Below are 22,726 nucleotides of genomic sequence, written 5' to 3' on the forward strand. Positions count from 1 at the left end.
ACTTTACCCAAAATTCTATTTTGCCGTCCCGATCACAAAAGCCAATCACAAAAATGCCTAAATTTTTACGGCGTAGTCGTAGCGATGACATAAACCTCCCATGTTATCCCTATGGGAAAACCACCAAATCTCTCAAATTACCACATTTTTATGTTTTACACTTCAACGAACTCCTCCTAGTGCGTTTTGCCCACCAACCTCAAAATCGGTGTACGTCCTCTAGACAAGTGGGGCATCTAAAGTTATCCAAATTTTAAGGATAACTTTTACGGTCTCTGTGCGACGGAGCCGCAAACGTTTCCCAGAATTCTGACTATTTGGCCTTCAGAGTGGCCTATAAACAATAGAGTTTTTCCAAATGACATGACATTTTGCACTAAATTCTAATTTGCCATCCTGATCATACAAGTATGAGAGCCAAAGTCATATTTTGTACGGCGTAACCGTAGCGTTGACAGAAACATCCCATGTTATCCTTATGGGAAAATCGTAGAATCGCTCAAATCACTACATTTTTACACTTCACACTTTAACAAACTCCTCCTAGGGCGATTGTCCGATCAAGCTCATATTTGGGGAATATCATCTACACAAGCGGGGCATCAAAACTTACCCATATTTTGATTCTAAGTGCTACGGTCTCTGTGTGGCGGACCCGCAAATATATGTCAGAAATGGGAAAACAGCGAAATCTCTAAAATGACCACATTTTCACGCTTCACACTTTCACCAACTCCTCCTAGGCCGATTGCCCGATCAAGCTCATATTTGGGGAAATCATCTACACAAATGGGGCATCAAAAGTTATCCATATTTTGATTTTAAGTGCTACGGTCTCTGTGCCGTGGAGCTGCAAATATACTGTCACAAATGGGAAAAACGCCAAATCCTTGAAATGTTCACATTTATGCTTCACACTTTAATGAACTCCTCTGTGGGCAATAGCTCGATCAAGCTCATATTTGGGAAAAATAATCTACACAAGCGGAGCATCAAAAGTTATCCATATTTTTATTCCAAGTGTCACGGTCTCTGTGCGCTGGAGCTGCACATTTGACCGACATTTGTGTTCATTTGCACTGGTTGTCCACATGTCCAATGTGTCGCTGTCTTAGTTCTTAGATAATTGCGTTAGCGCCATCTCTGTAAAATGCAGAGAGCAGAGTCGGAAGGCCGGCGGCCCGCGAGGGCCGTTGGATGCCGCTTGCGGCTTTAATTTTTCTTGTTCTTCATCGCTTTGAACTCTAATTTGACCCCCTGAACATGCTCAAAAACTCACCAAACTTTGTCCAAAATTCAGAATCGGCGAAAAATTTTGTTTTTTCTGGGCCATTTTTTTTTTCCTAAAAAAATGGCGCGACAGCGCCACCGACAAAAGTCAAAATACATTGCGCCTATGGGAGACGCCCCGAGGTCAACTTTGTCGTAAAGCTACGAAATTCGGAACACGCATTCCTCTTGTGAGGACAAAAAACAAATATTATCGTGGCCACGCCCCCAGACTTACCCTATGGCCGCCATCTTCCTTTGAAAATTAAAACACGCTGTGTTAGCCATTTTGTTCACGTCAAACTTTGACGAACTCCTCCTAGGGCGTTTTGCCCACCGACTTCAAAATCGGCGTACGTCCTCTGGACAAGTGGGGCATCTAAAGTTATCCAATTTTTTGAGATACCTTTTACGGTCTGTGTGCGGCGCAGCCGCAAAGTTGGACAACTTATTTTGGGATATTGCAGATCTAAAAATTGTTCCCATTTGATCAAAACGAGTCCGATTAGGACCAAATTTGAATCAGTTGTTCAACTTTCTAGTTTGGACCAGTTTATGATGACAAAATTTAAATGGGCGCGATAGCGCCCCCTACAGAGTGACCTTTAAATTAACATCGAAGGTCAAAAATTAGTTTTACCAAAATTTTCTAAACTTTACCCAAAATTCTATTTTGGCGTCCCGATCAAAAAAGCCAATCAGACAAATGCCTTAATTTTTACGGCGTAGTCGTAGCGATGAGATAAACCTCCCATGTTATCCCTATGGGAAAACCGCTAAATCTCTCGAATATCCACATTTTTACGCTTCACACTTTAACAAACTCCTCCTAGTGCGTTTTGCCCACCGACCTCAAAATCGGTGTACGTCCTCTAGACAAGTGGGGCATCTAAAGTTATCCAAATTTTAAGGATAACTTTTACGGTCTCTGTGCGACGGAGCCGCAAACGTTTCCCAGAATTCTGACTATTTGGCCTTCAGAGTGGCCTATAAACAATAGAGTTTTTCCAAATGACATGATATTTTGAACAAAATTCTAATTTGCCATCCTGATCATAAAAGTATGAGAGCCAAAGTCATATTTTGTACGGCGTAACCGTAGCGATGACAGACACATCCCATGTTATCCTTATGGGAAAATCGTAGAATCGCTCAAATCACCACATTTTTACGCTTCACACTTTAACGTACTCCTCCTAGGGCGATTGTCCAATCAAGTTCATATTTGGAGAATATCACCTACACAAGCGAGGCATCAAAACGTATCCATATTTTGATTCTAAGTGCTACGGTCTCTGTGTGGCCGACCCGCAAATATATGTCAGAAATGGGAAAACAGCGAAATCTCTGAAATGTTCACATTTACGCTTCACACTTTAACAAACTCCTCTAAGGGCAATAGCTCGATCAAGCTCATATTTGGGGAAAATCATCTACACAAGCGGAGCATCAAAAGTTATCCATATTTTTATTCCAAGTGTCAAGGTCTCTGTGTGGCGGACCCGCACATTTGACCGACACTTGTGTTGATTTGCACTGGATTGGCCATGTCAATTGTGTCGCCGTCTGTCAAGTTCTTTTTTAATCCAACACAATAAGGGCGCCATCTTTATCAAGTCGAAAGCGCAGAGTCGGAAGGCCAGCGGCCCGCGAGGGCCGTTGGATGCCGCTTGCGGCTTTAATTTTTCTTGTTCTTCATCGCTTTGAGCTCTAATTTGACCCCCTGAACATGCTCAAAAACTCACCAAACTTTGCCCAAAATTCAGAATCGGCGAAAAATTTTGTTTTTTCTGGGCCATTTTTTTTTTCCTAAAAAAATTGCGCGACAGCGCCACCGACAAAAGTCAAAATACATTGCGCCTATGGGAGACGCCCCGAGGTCAACTTTGTCGTAGAGCTACGAAATTCGGAACACGCATTCCTCTTGTGAGGACAAAAAAAAAATATTATTGTGGCCACGCCCCCAGACTTACCTTATGGCCGCCATCTTCCTTTGAAAATGAAAACACGCTGTGTTAGCCATTTTGTTCACGTCAAACTTTGACGAACTCCTCCTAGGGCGTTTTGCCCACCGACTTCAAAATCGGGGCATCTAAAGTTATCCAATTTTTTGAGATACCTCTTACGGTCTGTGTGCGGCGCAGCCGCAAAGTTGGACAACTTATTTTGGGATATTGCAGATCTAAAAATTGTTCCCATTTGATCAAAACAAGTCCGATTAGGACCAAATTTGAATCAGTTGTTCAACTTTCTAGTTTGGACCAGTTTATGATGACAAAATTTAAATGGGCGCGATAGCGCCCCCTACAGAGTGACCTTTAAATCAACATTGAAGGTCAAAAATTAGTTTTACCAAAATTTTCTAAACTTTACCCAAAATTCTATTTTGGCGTCCCGATCAAAAAAGCCAATCAGACAAATGCCTTAATTTTTACGGCGTAGTCGTAGCGATGACATAAACCTCCCATGTTATCCCTATGGGAAAACCGCTAAATCTCTCGAATATCCACATTTTTCTGTTTCACACTTTAACGAACTCCTCCTAGTGCGTTTTGCCCACCGACCTCAAAATCGGTGTACGTCCTCTAGACAAGTGGTGTATCTAAAGTTATCCAAATTTTAAGGATAGCTTTTACGGTCTCTGTGCGACAGAGCCGCAAACGTTTCCCAGAACTCTGACTATTTGGCCTTCAGAGTGGCCTATACACAATAGTTTTTCCAAATGACATGATATTTTGAACAAAATTCTAATTTGCCATCCTGATCATAAAAGTATGAGAGCCAAAGTCATATTTTGTACGACGTAACCGTAGCGATGACAGAAACATCCCATGTTATCCTTATGGGAAAATCGTAGAATCGCTCAAATCACCACATTTTTACGCTTCACACTTTAACAAACTCCTCTAAGGGCAATAGCTCGATCAAGCTCATATTTGGGGAAAATCATCTACACAAGCGCGGCATCAAAAGTTATCCATATTTTTATTCCAAGTGCTACGGTCTCTGTGCGGCGGACCCGCACATTTGACTGACACTTGTGTTCATTTACACTGGATTGGCCATGTCAATTGTGTCGCCGTCTGTCAAGTTCTTTTTTAATTCAACACAATAAGGGCGCCATCTTTATCAAGTCGAAAGCGCAGAGTCGGAAGGGCGGCGGCCCGCGAGGGCCGTTGGATGCCGCTTGCGGCTTTAATTTTTCTTGTTCTTCTTCAGCGCTTTGATCTCTAATTTGACCCCCTGAACATGCTCAAAAACTCACCAAACTTTGCCCAAAATTCAGAATCGGCGAAAAATTTTATTTTTTCTGGGCCATGTTTTTTTTCGTTAAAAAATGGCGCGACAGCGCCACCGACAAAAGTCAAAATACATTGCGCCTATGGGAGACGCCCCGAGGTCAACTTTGTCGTAAAGCTACGAAATTCGGGACACGCATTCCTCTCGTGAGGACAAAAAAAAAAAATCATTGTGGCCACGCCCCCAGACTTACCCTATGGCCGCCATCTTCCTTTGAAAATGAAAACACGCTGTGTTAGCCATTTTGTTCACGTCAAACTTTGACGAACTCCTCCTAGGGCGTTTTGCCCACCGACTTCAAAATCGGCGTACGTCCTCTGGACAAGTGGGGCATCTAAAGTTATCAAATTTTTTGAGATACCTTTACCGGTCTGTGTGCGGCGCAGCCGCAAAGTTGGACAACTTATTTTGGAATATTGCAGATCTAAAAATTGCTCCCATTTGATCAAAACAAGTCCGATTAGGACCAAATTTGAATCAGTTGTTAAACTTTCTAGTTTGGACCAGTTTATGATGACAAAATTGAAATGGGCGCGATAGCGCCCCCTACAGAGTGACCTTTAAATTAACATTGAAGGTCAAAAATTAGTTTTACCAAAATGTTCTAAACTTTACCCAAAATTCTATTTTGGCGTCCCGATCAAAAAAGCCAATCAGACAAATGCCTTATTTTTTACGGCTTAGTCGTAGCGATGACAGAAACCTGCCAATGTTATCCCTATGGGAAAACCGCAACATCGCTCAAATCACCACATTTTTACGCTTCACACTTTAACAAACTCCTCCTAGGGCGATTGTCCGATCAAACTCATATTTGGGGAAAATCATCTACTCAAGCGGGGCATCAAAAGTTATCCATATTTTGATTCTAAGTGCTACGGTCTCTGTGTGGCGGACCCGCAAATATATGTCACAAATGGGAAAAACACCAAATCCTTGAAATGTTCACATTTATGCTTCACACTTTAATGAACTCCTCTGTGGGCAATAGCTCGATCAAGCTCATATTTGGGGAAAATAATCTACACAAGCGGAGCATCAAAAGTTATCCATATTTTTATTCCAAGTGTCACGGTCTCTGTGCGCTGGAGCTGCACATTTGACCGACATTTGTGTTCATTTGCACTGGTTAAGCACAGCCCTGTACATGTCCAATGTGTCGCTGTCTTAGTTCTTAGACAATTGCGTTAGCGCCAACTCTGTAAAATGCAGAGAGCAGAGTCGGAAGGCCGGCGGCCCGCGAGGGCCGTTGGATGCCGCTTGCGGCTTTAATTAGGCCCGAGCCCCAGCAGGGCGGAGGGCCTATTGCTCCCGCAACGCTGCCGAAGGCAGCGTTGCAACTGTCTGACCAAACATGCGGGCGCAGCCCGCATGTTTGGTACCCCGTCGCCCCTGGCAAGTACAGTGAACTAGCCCATGCCGAAGGCATGGATCATGCATACTTACTCCTGCTATGACAGAAATAGTCAACAATTAGTGAATGGGCGTAGCCCATTCACTAATTGTTGACAACAGCAGCGCGAAGCGCTGCATTCCTCCAAAAACCCTCCTGGCATCGTCCCGTACGCGAGAATCCATGCCGCAGGCATGGGCCATGCTTGTATCTGCTCAAATTAATGGAAGTCTATGGGGAGTGGGCGGGGCATCCCGACGGAATAGGGAGTGACAAGCGCGTAAGCGCTCGTAATGATGATTCCACCCCATGGCGGCATCGGGAAGGCTTAGAGCTTTCAAACGATGTATAATTTGTTGTTATAGTGGAAACGGCTATATTGTTTTTGCTAAAAATATTATTATTTTTATTTTTCTTGTTCTTCTGCTTTTTGATCTCTAATTTGACCCCCTGAACATGCTCAAAAACTCACCAAACTTTGCCCAAAATTCAGAATCGGCGAAAAATTTGATTTTTTCTGGGCCATTTTTTTTTTCGTTAAAAAATGGCGCGACAGCGCCACCGACAAAAGTCAAAATACATTGCGCCTATGGGAGACGCCCCGAGGTCAACTTTGGCGTAAAGCTACGAAATTCGGGACACGCATTCCTCTCGTGAGGACGAACAAAAAAAATCATTGTGGCCACGCCCCCAGACTTACCCTATGGCCGCCATCTTCCTTTGAAAATGAAAATACGCTGTGTTAGTCATTTTGTTCACGTCAAACTTTGACGAACTCCTCCTAGGGCGTTTTGCCCACCGACTTCAAAATCGGCGTACGTCCTCTGGACAAGTGGGGCATCTAAAGTTATTCAATTTTTTGAGATACCTTTAACGGTCTGTGTGCGGCGCAGCCGCAAAGTTGGACAACTTATTTTGGAATATTGCAGATCTAAAAATTGCTCCCATTTGATCAAAACCAGTCCGATTAGGACCAAATTTGAATCAGTTGTTCAACTTTCTAGTTTGGACCAGTTTAGGCTGACAAAATTGAAATGGCCGCGATAGCGCCCCCTACAGAGTGACCTTTAAATTAACATTGAAGGTCAAAAATTAGTTTTACCAAAATTGTCTAAACTTTACCCAAAATTCTATTTTGCCGTCCCGATCACAAAAGCCAATCACAAAAATGCCTAAATTTTTACGGCGTAGTCGTAGCGATGACAGAAACCTCCCATGTTATCCCTATGGGAAAACCGCAAAATCTCTCAAATTACCACATTTTTATGTTTTACACTTCAACGAACTCCTCCTAGTGCGTTTTGCCCACCAACCTCAAAATCGGTGTACGTCCTCTAGACAAGTGGTGCATCTAAAGTTATCCAAATTTTAAGGATAACTTTTACGGTCTCTGTGCGACGGAGCCGCAAACGTTTCCCAGAATTCTGACTATTTGGCCTTCAGAGTGGCCTATAAACAATAGAGTTTTTCCAAATGACATGACATTTTGCACTAAATTCTAATTTGCCATCCTGATCATACAAGTATGAGAGCCAAAGTCATATTTTGTACGGCGTAACCGTAGCGTTGACAGAAACATCCCATGTTATCCTTATGGGAAAATCGTAGAATCGCTCAAATCACCACATTTTTACACTTCACACTTTAACAAACTCCTCCTAGGGCGATTGTCCGATCAAGCTCATATTTGGGGAAAATCATCTACACAAGCGGGCCATCAAAACTTATCCATATTTTGATTCTAAGTGCTACGGTCTCTGTGTGGCGGACCCGCAAATATATGTCAGAAATGGGAAAACAGCGAAATCCCCAAAATGACCACATTTTCACGCTTCACACTTTCACCAACTCCTCCTAGGCCGATTGCCCGATCAAGCTCATATTTGGGGAAATCATCTACACAAATGGGGCATCAAAAGTTATCCATATTTTGATTTTAAGTGCTACGGTCTCTGTGCCGTGGAGCTGCAAATATACTGTCACAAATGGGAAAAACGCCAAATCCTTGAAATGTTCACATTTATGCTTCACACTTTAATGAACTCCTCTGTGGGCAATAGCTCAATCAAGCTCATATTTGGGAAAAATAATCTACACAAGCGGAGCATCAAAAGTTATCCATATTTTTATTCCAAGTGTCACGGTCTCTGTGCGCTGGAGCTGCACATTTGACCGACATTTGTGTTAATTTGCACTGGTTAAGCACAGCATTGAACATGTCCAATGTGTCGCTGTCTTAGTTCTTAGACAATTGCGTTAGCGCCATCTCTGTAAAATGCAGAGAGCAGAGTCGGAAGGCCGGCGGCCCGCGAGGGCCGTTGGATGCCGCTTGCGGCTTTAATTTTTCTTGTTCTTCTTCAGCGCTTTGAACTCTAATTTGACCCCCTGAACATAATCAAAAACTCACCAAACTTTACCCAAAATTCAAAATCGGCGAAAAATTTTGTTTTTTCTGGGCCATTTTTTTTTTCGTTAAAAAATGGCGCGACAGCGCCACCGACAAAAGTCAAAATACATTGCGCCTATGGGAGACGCCCCGAGGTCAACTTTGTCGTAGAGCTACGAAATTCGGAACACGCATTCCTCTCGTGAGGACAAAAAACAAATATTATTGTGGCCACGCCCCCAGAATTACCCTATGCCCGCCATCTTCCTTTGAAAATGAAAACACGCTGTGTTAGCCATTTTGTTCACGTCAAACTTTGACGAACTCCTCCTAGGGCGTTTTGCCCACCAACTTCAAAATCGGCGGACGTCCTCTGGACAAGTGGGGCATCTAAAGTTATCCAATTTTTTGAGATACCTTTTACGGTCTGTGTGCGGCGCAGCCGCAAAGTTGGACAACTTATTTTTGGATATTGCAGATCTAAAAATTGTTCCCATTTGATCAAAACAAGTCCGATTAGGACCAAATTTGAATCAGTTGTTCAACTTTCTAGTTTGGACCAGTTTATGATGACAAAATTTAAATGGGCGCGATAGCGCCCCCTACAGAGTGACCTTTAAATCAACATTGAAGGTCAAAAATTAGTTTTACCAAAATTTTCTAAACTTTACCCAAAATTCTATTTTGGCGTCCCGATCAAAAAAGCCAATCAGACAAATGCCTTAATTTTTACGGCGTAGTCGTAGCGATGACATAAACCTCCCATGTTATCCCTATGGGAAAACCGCTAAATCTCTCGAATATCCACATTTTTCTGTTTCACACTTTAACGAACTCCTCCTAGTGCGTTTTGCCCACCGACCTCAAAATCGGTGTACGTCCTCTAGACAAGTGGGGCATCTAAAGTTATCCAAATTTTAAGGATAGCTTTTACGGTCTCTGTGCGACGGAGCCGCAAACGTTTCCCAGAATTCTGACTATTTGGCCTTCAGAGTGGCCTATAAACAATAGAGTTTTTCCAAATGACATGATATTTTGAACAAAATTCTAATTTGCCATCCTGATCACAAAAGTATGAGAGCCAAAGTCATATTTTGTACGGCGTAACCGTAGCGATGACAGAAACATCCCATGTTATCCTTATGGGAAAATCATAGAATTGCTCAAATCACCACATTTTTACGCTTCACACTTTAACAAACTCCTCCTAGGGCGATTGTCCGATCAAGTTCATATTTGGAGAATATCATCTACACAAGTGGGGCATCAAAACTTATCCATATTTTGATTCTAAGTGCTACGGTCTCTGTGTGGCGGACCCGCAAATATATGTCAGAAATGGGAAAACAGCGAAATCTCTGAAATGTTCACATTTACGCTTCACACTTTAACAAACTCCTCTAAGGGCAATAGCTCGATCAAGCTCATATTTGAGGAAAATCATCTACACAAGCGGGGCATCAAAAGTTATCCATATTTATATTCTAAGGGCTACGGTCTCTGTGCGGCGGCGCAGCAAATTTGACTGACACTTGTGTTTTATTTGCACTGGATTGGCCATGTCCAATGTGTCGCCGTCTGTCAAGTTCTTTTTTAATTCAACACACAATAAGGGCGCCATCTTTATCAAGTCGAAAGTGCAGAGTCGGAAGGCCGGCGGCCCGCGAGGGCCGTTGGATGCCGCTTGCGGCTTTAATTCTTTCTTTCTTCTCTGGACCAACCCCCCTATTTTTCACCCAGTGAACATTGACGAAAAGTCCCAAAAATTTGCACACCTCTAAAAATCGTGCCTCTCTACATTCTGGCTATTTCCCTTTTGTAAAATAAAAAAAAATGGCGCGTCAGCGCCCCCAAATGTACCAAAAATGCATTGAGAGATAGGAAATGACCCAAAAAAAATCTGATCGTAGAATCATGAAATTTGGCGCAGAGGTAGATGGTGACAAGAGAAGTAAAAAATATTACTACGGCAACGCCGTCCACCCAACCAAATGTCGGCCATATTGGTTCAAAAATGGCTAAGCAGGACTCGGGAGTTTTTCCAAACGTCGTACTTTTACGAACTCCTCCCAGGGCGTTGGCTCTAAAAAGCTGAAATTTGGTGAAAATGGTACTGAGGAGTGGGACATCAAAAGTTATTCAAATTACATCATACCACGGTCTCTGTGCGGCGAAGCCGCAAACTGTAGCTAAAATTTCAGAAATCTCCCAAATTTAACATTTCTGCCGTTTGCGCCGATAAAGTCCGAATTGCGTCAAATTAGAATCAGTTGTTAAACTCTTTGTGCTAAACGTACTTGAAGTGAATTAAATTAATACACACACACACACACACACACAGCGCCCCCTACAGATTTTATATGGAGGTTAAATTTTTAGTTTTGCGAAATTTTATGAAATTTGACACACAACTCAATTTTGGCATCCCCATCAAAAAAGTCAATGAGACTCATGTCATAATTGTTATGGTTTTGCCGTAGCGATGACCAAAACCTCCCATGTTATTCCAATGGGGAAATCGCCTCTCATCTTCAGGGGTGAACCGTCAAAAGTTATTCACCTTTTTATTCTAAGAGTCACGGTGTCTGTGCGGCAAAGCCGCACATTTTGCCAAGAATTCAAAATAAAATAGCTTTTTGATGGTAAAACAAAGGGGAGAAGATGTGACAGCGTCACAGATTCAGCAGTAGGCGTAATAAAAGGACAATTGGGGCGCGTTAGCGCCCCCTCCTCTTGCGGCGTGGCGAGGGCCGATCATTGCCGCTTGCGGCTATATTTATTATTATTATTGTAAGTGGGGTATTGGATCAAATATGTTTTACTTTTTCATACTCCCTTCTGAACGTGTGTAATTAATTTTCAAGTCTTCCAAGAACACCAAAGTGTTTATAAATTCTACGTATTATGATGAATAATTCAAATTTGATTATTGTTCTGAATGTATCCTTTAAAAAAAAAAAAACATTATTCAATTTGTTCAGATTTTTTAAGAATTAAACAAAAAACATAAAACATGCAAATAGTCCTATGCACATCTGTCCCAATTGCGGGTAATTCAAAGTCTTTTAAATTTGTCTGAATGTAATATTTTCAATTTTGTGAATTTCCATAATAATTTCAGTCCAGTTCTTAATCGTCGGTACATTTTGTGTCATCTTTTTCCCTGCCGTCAATAGTATGCTCCAAAGGTATCGGCTGATTGTGTCCATGGCAGTAGTCTTGAGGCCCAAATACATCATTCTGCAATGGAGTGGCATTATGATGTCAAATACAGTCTGATCTCAGTCTAATGTTTCTAAGCAACAGGACAGTCCCAGAACACATGGTAATGGTGTTCAGCAGTTAGCATTTCCTTGTGAATAGGGTGCACATTGACATTTTATGGGGGGAAAGGTTGCAAAACATTGGCCATTATATACATTATTTTGTTTTGCTACATCTTAGTAATAAAAACGCATCCAATATATAGATAATTATAATATAGTAATTGATGTTAAATTACTATATAGAAGTTATAGCATCAGTTAAAATGCTACATTGGCTAATATGGAAAGACATTTGGAGGTTGGCTGGTGCTGATGTCCCCTGGGAAACCGTCATGTCCACCTCAGAAATGTAAATACAAGCCAAGGACAAAATGACTGCACTGTTCCAGGCTAAAGCATAAGTGACAATACTAAGACTACCACTGCCAGTGCCTTCTGCCTTGTGTGTTGTTTTCTGCAGCGATAAGATAGACAACAAAAGTGATCCTGTTCTTCCAATTGGCTCTGTGCACCACCGCGCTCACTAGCTCACAGTTATCATCGTCATGGTTATATCTCTATGGGGTTTTCACCAAGTCAAGTAAAAATAAATCATTAAGGATATTTTAGGATTGGTTAGATGGAGTAGGATAGATGTATAATCACCGGCAACATGTTAGGAATGTAGTGAATACTCCAAGCCTAGCTGTCCACTGCGTGACCTTTTCAGAGGACATGTTGTGAAAAATCAACTTTAACAAGCTTTTAACCTCGTTTACTCAGAGTTGTATTTTGATTGATTCATTCATGTTTGAGTAATCCTATATTGTCCTGCATTTGAGGCTTGAGTGCTCAGAAAATGTTTGCTTTCCCCGCCTCTTTCTGTACTTCCCTGCGCTTATTCAAAAAAAGGTTTGAGGTTCATACATGTTAGTTAGTTGGTTGGTTAGTCAGTTATTCATTTTTTTTAGACAGGGACAGTGCACAGTAAACATTAACCTTATCAGGAGATGAAATACATACAAATCCACTGCTTGCCACTGTGCAATGTCACTATGAAGAGGGATTTTTAAACGAGAAGTCAACTAATCCATTTCTATTTCTAAGCCAATTAGGTCCATTTTGCAGTTTCAAATGAACAAAATGTAAAATAATGATCTATGTACTGAATGTTACAGTGTATTACTAGTACAACAAAGAGAATACGATTTTTCCTGTCTCCTTTAAAGATTTATACATTGCGCACCATGGCAAAATGATATAAATATAATAGGAGCAGTAGAGACGACGACTGTGAGACCGATGTAAGCTTTTATGAGTCTCAGGAGGAGGGAACACATTAAATTCCATATTATAGCTATGTGCTTTTGTAATCATTAGATGCAAACTGATAGAACTTTATAAAAAATGAGGCACAGAGGCAGGAGCAGATTGGAACTGTAGGTGTTGTGCCCAGCAGTGAGTGATAATGTTTGCACCAGGAGAGAGTAAAGGGGGTGGAATGAACCAGTGTGACGTATACGAGACCAGGACAGGGATCAGAGAACATGATTAGGCCAATGGGGAGCGCAGAACACACCATAAAAGCCGGATGAAGAGCCAGAGGTGTGGAGGAAGAGAGAGCTTCTGCGAGGAGGAATTCATGAATTGTAAAAGAAGGAACCCGGGGAGTAGATGTCAAAGTTCTAATTTAGGAAGTTAGAGACAAAATGATCAAAAGGAGAAAAGTCTTACAGGAATAATTTAGTTTTGTAAAATAAAGTTTCAAGAGTTGCTTGTGGGAAATTACCAGAGTCATAAAACTACATGAAGGCAGTGAACGGGGTTATAAAGACATAGAGGGAAAGTAGTATTTTTTAAGGGTAGACCACAAAAAAAAAAAAGAAAAATCATACGTGAAGAAGCGTTGCAAGAAACATACAAATATGTTGTTCTTGAGAACCTCTGCGTTGGCATCTCATGGATGTGGAAGCTGCAGGGGGCGCTCTATTGCTAAAGATACTTTTGTTTTCAAAACAGGGTTCAATCTGCGGGGAGAGGCCTTAAGGATTCATATAATAAGTGTGACTGGAGCCAGGTATGTTTATGAAAAGGGAACAAATTAAAAACAAATATTTTGCTTAATATATGTCCTTTAATCAGAATCTAATCTCATCTAAATAGAGCTTTTGTCACCTTTTGTCGCAATGCAAGGAGTAACTCCCCCTGCAGCTTCCTTGTGAAAATACACTGTCAGAGAACAGACATAAAAGTTATTTTTTTATCATCTTCATCTTTTCTTTTATATTGAAATAGGCTCCTCCCCTCTAGGGCCAGGACTCCCTGATAAAGAGATGCTGAATCTCAGTGGGACTTCCCTGTTTAAATAAAGGTCAGTAAACCAAAATGTGGTGTAAACTATTCAGACAAAAATATTTAATATTAATATTTGAGAAGTACATTTCATTTAATAAAACGTGACTCAAGTAAATGTTATTGTGCACTACCAAATTCTGGCCACAATAAAATTTAATCCTGAACCTTGAATATAATTTGTTTTATTTTTAGAATGATTTATTTAAAAGGGACAGTGCATATTAATGAACATATAGTACAATGTAAATATGCCAGAATTAGCCTATTGACTACTTTGCATCTGTAGTCCCTGGCAGGTCCGGACAGAAAACAGCATATAACATTAACACATACACAGCACACACGTTAAATACAAAATCTACACAAAATTAAAACTTCTGAACCCAGTCTTATCTCAACAACAGTTTAAAACTACCTCAAACCTCGAGCAATAGATCTGAGAAGGAATTACCAGGCTAACATCCACGTCCAAATATACATTTGCTCACAAAGTATGACTTGAACTAGACATGCTCAATAATCATTGGTAACAGCTTTTGATAGTCATCAAATGTGTAGTCATGGCAACTGCCTCTCAACAGCAGTGTGGTGGCGCAAAATCAATACATGTGCATTTGACACGCTGTACGTGACGATTCCTTGCAGTAACATTGCTTCATTGAGGTGCAGATCAGATATTATTCTTACATTTTATCGTCCTGTCCTTTCTATAATTACCTTATCTACAGAATGTGCCCTACACTTCTGTCTGTCCTTCATTCTTTTAGACCTCATCCTTTTGGCTTGCTGTTGGGCCCCTATCTCTTCCTCTAAAGCTGACAGAGCTAAAAACTTAAGTGATGGTGCATTTTGAAGTTATCTAAGCTTATACCACCTACATTTTACCCTTAAACTTTTTAAATCTTAATCCAAACTTGAATTTTTAACATTTGCCCACCCTGTTAAAGTTGAACTATAAGTACATTTTCTGGTGGAACATCCATCTGCTTGACTCCATGGAGATGTTATTACTTTGCCTTGAATATTCTACAGTATCGCTCTCCATGGAGACAAACAGGTGACACCAATAGGGCAAGTTACAGGTCAGATCTATGTAGTTGAATAAATGCATGAGAATGTATAATTAGTAGTGGACCCAAGTATGACCTAGGAAGGTTAACCAGGGAATGTCATGGGATCTGGAGGAGGAAGAGGAAGTATCTGGAAGTGCCATTGGCTTCCGAGAGGAGCTGCACTGCGTCACATCCAATGCCAAAAAAACGAAATACATCTATTTTTAACGGGGATGATTTATTATTTTACAATAGCTACATGCTTCAGTTGGGATAAGATTAGGGTTTGGTTTAGGGGTCAATAATTGAGTATTAAACCAAACTGCATGAGCTTGTGGCGCTCCACTCAACACGGCGCTGCCCATCGACTGCAGCCATCTCAGGAAGTCTGGCGGTCAGTGCTTTGACGCCTTAAATATAAATAAAATATAACACATTCTTTGTTTCCTTCTGCATCTAAAGTTCAGATATATTGTACCTATAGCCTTCTATTTTTGTCCAAACTCGTCCTTGTGCCTTGCTGAGCCTGTGTGTCTCCTCCCTGGGCCCCGGCTTAAGAGGAAAAGACTGCGGGCCCTTAGGTGGGGCGCCGTGGCTTGCAAGTTCCTGGTGATGACAAATGTGTGGGGATTCTCTGGAAGAGGCAGATCCTGTCATTGTCCTTTGGGTGTTCCTCCCTGTATGTGACTCACGAGTTCCTATAACCTCGCAGACTCCCTTCACAAGCAAACATTGTCCTTCTGTCTTGTCCAGTGAACAAATGAACTGCTTTTAGTATTAGTCGACTGGCAGGACGCGTCTTTAGTCGATCGAGAATTACTTTGGTTGACTAACTGTCCTAATAAAAGTGTAAAAACTGTTTTGATTGATGAGTGTCTGAACTTACTATTGTTTTTTTGGTACCCAGCCTTGGCTTCATCACTAAGGAATCCAGCACTAGCTTCCAGCATCTTATAGTTGCCCAATACATTGATCTTAAATGTGTAAAGATCCTCGACTGTCTTAAAACACCCTATACACATCAAAGTGCAGGGATTTTATAGATTTTTTAACAGTTATATTCTCTGAAATGGCATAGTGTATAAAATGTGCCCTATTTGATGAAGATGGTTCTGTTATTTACGGCACAATCATTCTCATAGTGCTGTCTGTCTATACTACTGCCTATTTCATACCCCAACAAGAACTTTTCAAATTAGAACAAAGTTAGGACCAAGTTTACGCTAAAACTGCAGTGATGAGTGTGTGCAGGTGACTAAGGTTTCCTCTTGTCTAATGTTTGAATTGTGTGGTCAGAAAATGAAGTGCCAGGAGGTCGTGGAGAGACTGGCAGCGACTGACTAAGTGATTCGCCCTTGTGCAGGTGCCTTTGCGTTCACTGTAATCTGGAGTGTGTCCGTCACACTGTTTGCTGCATTCTGTTTGCTCACAGAGCCGACAGGGTGAAATGGGTTTTGATTAAAAAGAGCTGAAACAGATGGAGGGAGATAAATATTGAGGAAGGAGAGAGGAGAGATTGAAGGAGAAATGTAAAGATGAAATGATAATGAAAGGCTGATAAATGCCGAAGTTTACAAAGGTGGGATTTGCAATTGGCATTTTTCATACAGGAAGCAATTTTGAAAGTTTAATGTCTTTTTATACCTTATGTGCATTTTTCAAATTGTTTCAGGGAAATGTTGTTACTCGGAGCAATAATAATGCAGTGGTAATGGTGAACTCTAATCTGGGAATAACTGACTTTGGTTTGAACCTGTAATGCATAACATTATTGTTAAAGAATATATAATATAATGTTATATACAAACAGATATTTATTTCACTTTAGTGTGATAAGCTTTACTACAGTACATCTTTTTCAGGCACCCTAGCAATTTTCTGATCGATTGTAATGAAATTGTCCAAAAGGATATTGAGATTTAAACGATATCATCTATACTTGATCTGCACTGGCTGTTCTATTGGGTTTATCATCACTAACACAATGTTACAGTTAAAATATCTTTCAGCATTGCTCCTCGTGGGGCTGGAGGCTATCGGAGCTGACATTAGCCATGAGCGGACTCTGGGTAATGGCCAGTTAATCGCAGGCTTGACATTTACAGACACACAGCCTTTAAACACCACCATTTATTTTCCTGGGCGATTTGAGTCACCAGTGGTGCTTGTGTGGATCACTGGGGAAGGAGCTGGGGCGATGCTGTGCTAATCTTTCTTACTAATGTTTTGGTCCATGCTGTCAATTTGGATTCCCGTCCCTTCAGTGTATTTTGCTACATGTAACCAATATACTTTTATCTTTGCTCTTGGCTAAACAGACACTAACTGCTTTTTATTTTCAGTTTACTATATCCGATCACTACGGGCACCATATATAGCATATATATATATATATATATATATATATATATATATATATATATATATATATATATATATATATATATATATATATATATATATATATATATATATATATATATATATATATATAGTATTATATTACATAATACTTTTTTATAGACAGGACAGTTTTGTGTGAAATGGGGATGAGAGAGAAGGGAGGACATGCAGTAAATTGTTGGAGTTTGGCGACACTGCAGCCGGCTGCACATGGAGCCTGGCATATGTGCTTCAGCCTTAACCACTCGACCACTGGGCAGCACTCACTGTAAAGCTAACTAACATTAGCATGCTAATGGTGCACCTCCTGCTTCGCTGGGAATAAAACGCTCTATACTTAGATGCAGATAAATGTCTATGGTCTCATTTTCAACCAAATAGACACTTTTACAATATATATATATATATATATATATATATATATATATATATATATATATATATATATATATATATATATATATATATATATATATATATGTACTGGGGCAAAGCAGATTTTACTTTATTACATGAAAAAAGGTGTGATGACACAATTTTGATCTTGATAGGTTACAACAATGTAATTACCCCAATCAAGCAGAGAAAAAGAAAAATCCAATTGTAATAAAACGGTATCTTTAGAACGTCATTCAAAAAGGAGAAGTGGTGATGCCCATAATCAGACCCATCAATGCTTTAACAACAACAGCAGAATCTTAACTTGCTTTAAATGCTGAACGTACGTCTCATCAATACATATAGTTTTGAGCTAGTTTCCGTGATGATATTCAGATGATATGGCAATCTAAATCATAAATGTGTTCAAATGTATTACAAATAGAGTGAGCAGACGTCCCTGTTTACCCGGAACAGTCCCAGTTTTGAGCCCTGTGTGCCATGTCCCAACAGATGTTTCCAAAACTATTGATTTGTCCCAGTTGTATACAAAACATATCCTGTTTTTTATCATGTGATACTCACCAACAGTAAAGAGGGGAATATATTGTTGTTTTGACAAAAATGCACTCAGATAACACCAGTATATACTGACTCACAAGTGAAGGAGACGACTGCATAAAAATGAAATGTACTTAATTACCCATGTTTATACACTTACTCCTCATCCCAACCTGGGTGTGTCGCAGTTTTTAATTTAGAAAATCTGGTCACCCTACTCACAAAGCATGAATAGACAATAACATCTACCACACATAACTTTATACTTTTGTTAAGAAGATCACACTGGAAGATTTGTTTTTATTTAATAGTCCTTTTTGCATATCTTCAAAACAACAATTACATCACACCTCTAGCTCATTGTTTGGAGTAAAAATTAAAGATTGGTGATATGTATTGAAAAAGAAAGGTCATTTCACAAACATGTGGGTGTGTTTTACCGGGAACACTCAGCCGACTCTACTGCAGCACTTTTGATAAATCCTTGATCGTTTTGGTGGTTGTGTCTGTACCTGCTTGTGGGAGCGCATATTTCCCTGCTTGCATAAGGCCGCAGTCCCAAAGCTGGGCTCCTCTAACCTTTTAATGCACGCTGACACACTTGAATGGAGGCAGAGCAGACTGGAGCAGAGTGCTGAACAAACACGGGAGGAAGAGCCTGGGGTGAATTCTTGGAATAAGTTAAGGCCTACTACTGTCAGAGGATTGGCACAAAGGCGGCGCACATACAAAGGACGTGTACGCGGACGAGAAACAACAGCTAAACGGACAAGTGAACTCGGCTAAGCCCATTCCAGCTGCAGGGTTACCAAAGCGCATGTCAGCACCAGTCAATCAGGCGGTGAACCCGGTGCTCAGGTTGCACGTAAGCCTGGTAAAAATGCACGGAGACATTACTGGGTCAAGATCCAAAAAGGCTCCAAAGCACTTTTTCTTCTCCAGCGTTCGCATCATAATGGAATAAAATAATTTACTTGAGTGACTTGGAATAGTGACCTACATTCTTCGGCGTGTCCTAGTGTCTCGAGCCAAGTCGACAAGACAGTTCCTTCAAAAACAAGTGTAACGACTTTGGTAATAAAGATGAGCAATATGTCGAATTATTCATATCGAAGGGTGTTTTGAAGATATGCACAATCTGAATATTGGGTTATTGTTTAAATAGGTAAATACTTTCTAAATTAAGCTGCAAACAAAATGATAATAATAAATGATTAAAAAGATCATAATAAAAGATTAAAATGAACAAACTTGTGTTGCAATCAAACAATAAAGGTGAATTTTGGCAGATTTACCTTTAAAGTCCTCTCTCCACTGATATGTAAAACTGAACTAATAGATTTAATGACATGTTTTAGTGCATTTTTGTTGCATTGCTAAAACTTTTTCTAATTTTTGTTATGGAGATTTCATTTTTTGTCAATATTACCCACCTATATTTGGTAATCCTTGTTCATGTATATTCAAGCGCACATTCCACTTGTGCTCTTGTCATTTATATGTTGCTGTCGACCAATCACCTCTCAAGCTATTCATATAAATGCACTCTTTTTCCTTCACTAAAAGAAGCGCACTGGTACATGTTTTGCTTAACAATGACATTTTTCTTTTGCTTCTCTGATGTCTCCGGTTTCCAGGGCCAGAGCTGATCCAAAAAAACATAAATATTCAGTGCAACTCTTCAAGCCCATATACATTTAAGGCAGGTTAAGTCATTCTAAACCTCTGGGTTGGGAAGGAAATTTCCCCAAAGATTCTCGAGGGGGCCCTCAAGGTTCTTAGAAAAGAGATTCAAACTATAGTGCGAATTTTAGGGATTTCATGTCAATTACTCATGTCATTTCTCATTTTCACCCGAATAGCTGCTGGGCAAACAGATTTAACTTTAATACTGAATAAAATCAGGTCCTTTAAGGTACACGTTATTCCTTTGCACGGATTAGAATGCTCCACAATATGACACAAAATGTATCCCTACAAACACAAGCACAATCTGACTAGGTAAGAATGCATGTTTTTAAGGTTTAAGCAACAAGCACAATAAATGCAGGATAGGTCTAATTAAAGTCACACTGGTGCTTTCCTTTAAGGCAATTACATTTTCACAGAGTAAGCAGGTGGCAGACATCCCACAAAGCTACTTAGCCTCTTAAAGTGATAACAGCAACGATAGATAATTAGTATGTTATGTTAAATTTAAAGTATGTCAGCGAACAAGACATTGAAAATCAATGTGTCTGTGAGGAATTCTGAACGTGGAGCTGATCTCCTGTGTCCGGTCACTGTGACGGGCGTATTAATCAGAGCATTGTTTCACAGACAGTTCTGCGTTGAAGGGCACAAAGCCAGTCGCAGTAGTTTCAACATTTGGAAAGCGTCTGCCAGATAACAAGTGGAGACAGCTCAGGGATCTGTGCAACTATTACAACAATCACTCGACATTTATCAAGTTTTGTGTTGGACATTTTGCTTTGAATCACCTGAGGAAAATGTAAGGAGTAAAAAATGGGAGATACATCTTATTGACAGTGTACACGGATTAGGAACACATGCAGCTTTCAAAATATATATACAAAAAGAGACGAGTTCATCAATTTGTGACCGTTTTGGTTATTTCACACCTTGAATTGTGGTATTTCCCTTGGTCTGCCCAGACTAACCCTGCAGAAGAGAGGTCTGAGGTATGATTGTGTAGTAGGGCCATGACTCCAGCCTGAGGGCCCAAAGTAAGCATAGCCTCAGCGTATGAACTTCAAAATACCTGTGCTACTTAAGTGAAATATATTGGCCCTCACCTCCACCATTGCCAGCATCACTACTTTGATTTATTTATATACAATAAATAGTGTCATATTCTTTATTACTAATTTGTTAAAACATGTATAGTAAAGGTTAGTGGTTCAAATGACAGGTTAGACTTTACATTTCACTAAAACATAGTGAGCATGATTATATTAATTATTATTATATTACAGTATGTTACTTCTTGGTTGAGGACATGAGCAGCACATGTGACTTGTTACCTAGCAACCATAACCAAACCAAGGGCCAAAATCCATATAGGCCTAAATTACTCAGAATGGTTTTACAAATAGTAGGTTAATTTGTTAAATGATTGTTTAAAGCCCGTATGACAAGTTCACATGTTTTCTTTTTTCCAATTATGACATTGTTTAGTGAGACAGTCCCTGTGTGTGGTAAATAATTCATAGTTTTTCATCAGTCAATTTGCAGTTTGTGAAAAAAAATTGGCAAATAAAAGTTGAAGGAAATCATCATAAAATGCCATTTTATCAGAAATGTTGCACTCAACTTACACCTTACACAGTTCAAACAATCGTTTAACAAAATATGATTTATTTATTTATTTATTAGTTATTTATTTCATGTCAAATCGTAACTATTTTATGATTTAAATGTATTTTGGCCATTGTTTACAATCTGGTTGCTAAGAAACAGTTTTACCTTATGTCATATTTACTGCCAAACAGGAAGTGACATTATAAACCTCACCAAAATTCCCAAAACAGGGAACATGTTTGGTCATATCTTAAATATAATCATGTTCTCTTTGTTTTACTGAAATGTTTAGTCTAATGTGTCATGTGGACTTTGTTGTGTTTAAGAGTCTGCATTTTTGATGGAATGTCACTTACTGATTTTCATTTCCAAACTCTTAAGAAAACTTTTTTCCACAACTTTTCTCCTAAAACTGCAACTTGACTGATGTAAAACTATGATGAATCTTTTGCCAGGTTCTATCCGACTTAAGCAAGTAAACATCTTAAAAACAACATGAAAACTTTAGAACTTTGAAGTTTTACCTAGGATCTTAGTTTCACAAGTCTCTGAAGGATTAGCCTTAGAAAAGATAACTTTACACTGGCATAAAACGTCTTGAATTGTGAAAACACTGTCTGGATGAGTAACTACTATGGACCACTCCTAGACCAATGAGGCATGACACCGACCATTATGACAGATGCCCCTCCAGATGCAACATGTTCTTTATCAGACTCTGCACAGCCTCAAGTACTCAAAGAACTCATTAGGAACTAAACAAAATCAACCCACATCAGATATTTTCTAAAAGAGATGTAACAGGCCTAATATTCTCAGTGCTTTTCTCTGTGCAATAAAAGTTAATTTCCCATCAGTTTGAAAGTTAGTGAAAGTAAACACATCATGAATAACCACAGTATTTCAAGAGCAAAATGGTCTTACCGTCCCTCCTCGCGTTCCCTCTGATCACTTTGGCATTGGCGACCTGAGCCTGAGCCACTTCACTGGAAAAAGCCCACAACAAAAGCATCCACAGGTTGAAGAGCGCGAGTCCACTCATGACAACGGCACAACTTCGGTCCACAGCGCGCGATCCGCGGAC

At 40.0% G+C, this 22,726-nt stretch overlaps 1 protein-coding gene across 2 annotated transcripts in view; it reads right to left on the reverse strand.

Annotated features, from left to right (window-relative positions):
- pdgfd (platelet derived growth factor d) overlaps positions 1-22,726 on the reverse strand; it is a 102,770-nt gene extending 80,044 nt beyond the window's left edge. The window contains exon 1 of one of the 2 annotated variants that reach the window (XM_072461862.1): positions 22,567-22,723. In XM_072461862.1, the coding sequence (XP_072317963.1) occupies positions 22,567-22,684 (118 nt within the window). In that variant the 5' untranslated portion in view covers positions 22,685-22,723. Of the gene's footprint in view, positions 1-22,566 lie in introns of both variants that reach the window. The other variant, XM_072461866.1, reaches the window with a different exon arrangement.

This window comes from Eucyclogobius newberryi, unplaced genomic scaffold (genome assembly GCF_026437365.1).
Source record: "Eucyclogobius newberryi isolate DKJ021-1_F unplaced genomic scaffold, fEucNew1.0.hap1 SCAF_10, whole genome shotgun sequence".
In the NCBI taxonomy this organism is placed as follows: domain Eukaryota; kingdom Metazoa; phylum Chordata; class Actinopteri; order Gobiiformes; family Gobiidae; genus Eucyclogobius; species Eucyclogobius newberryi.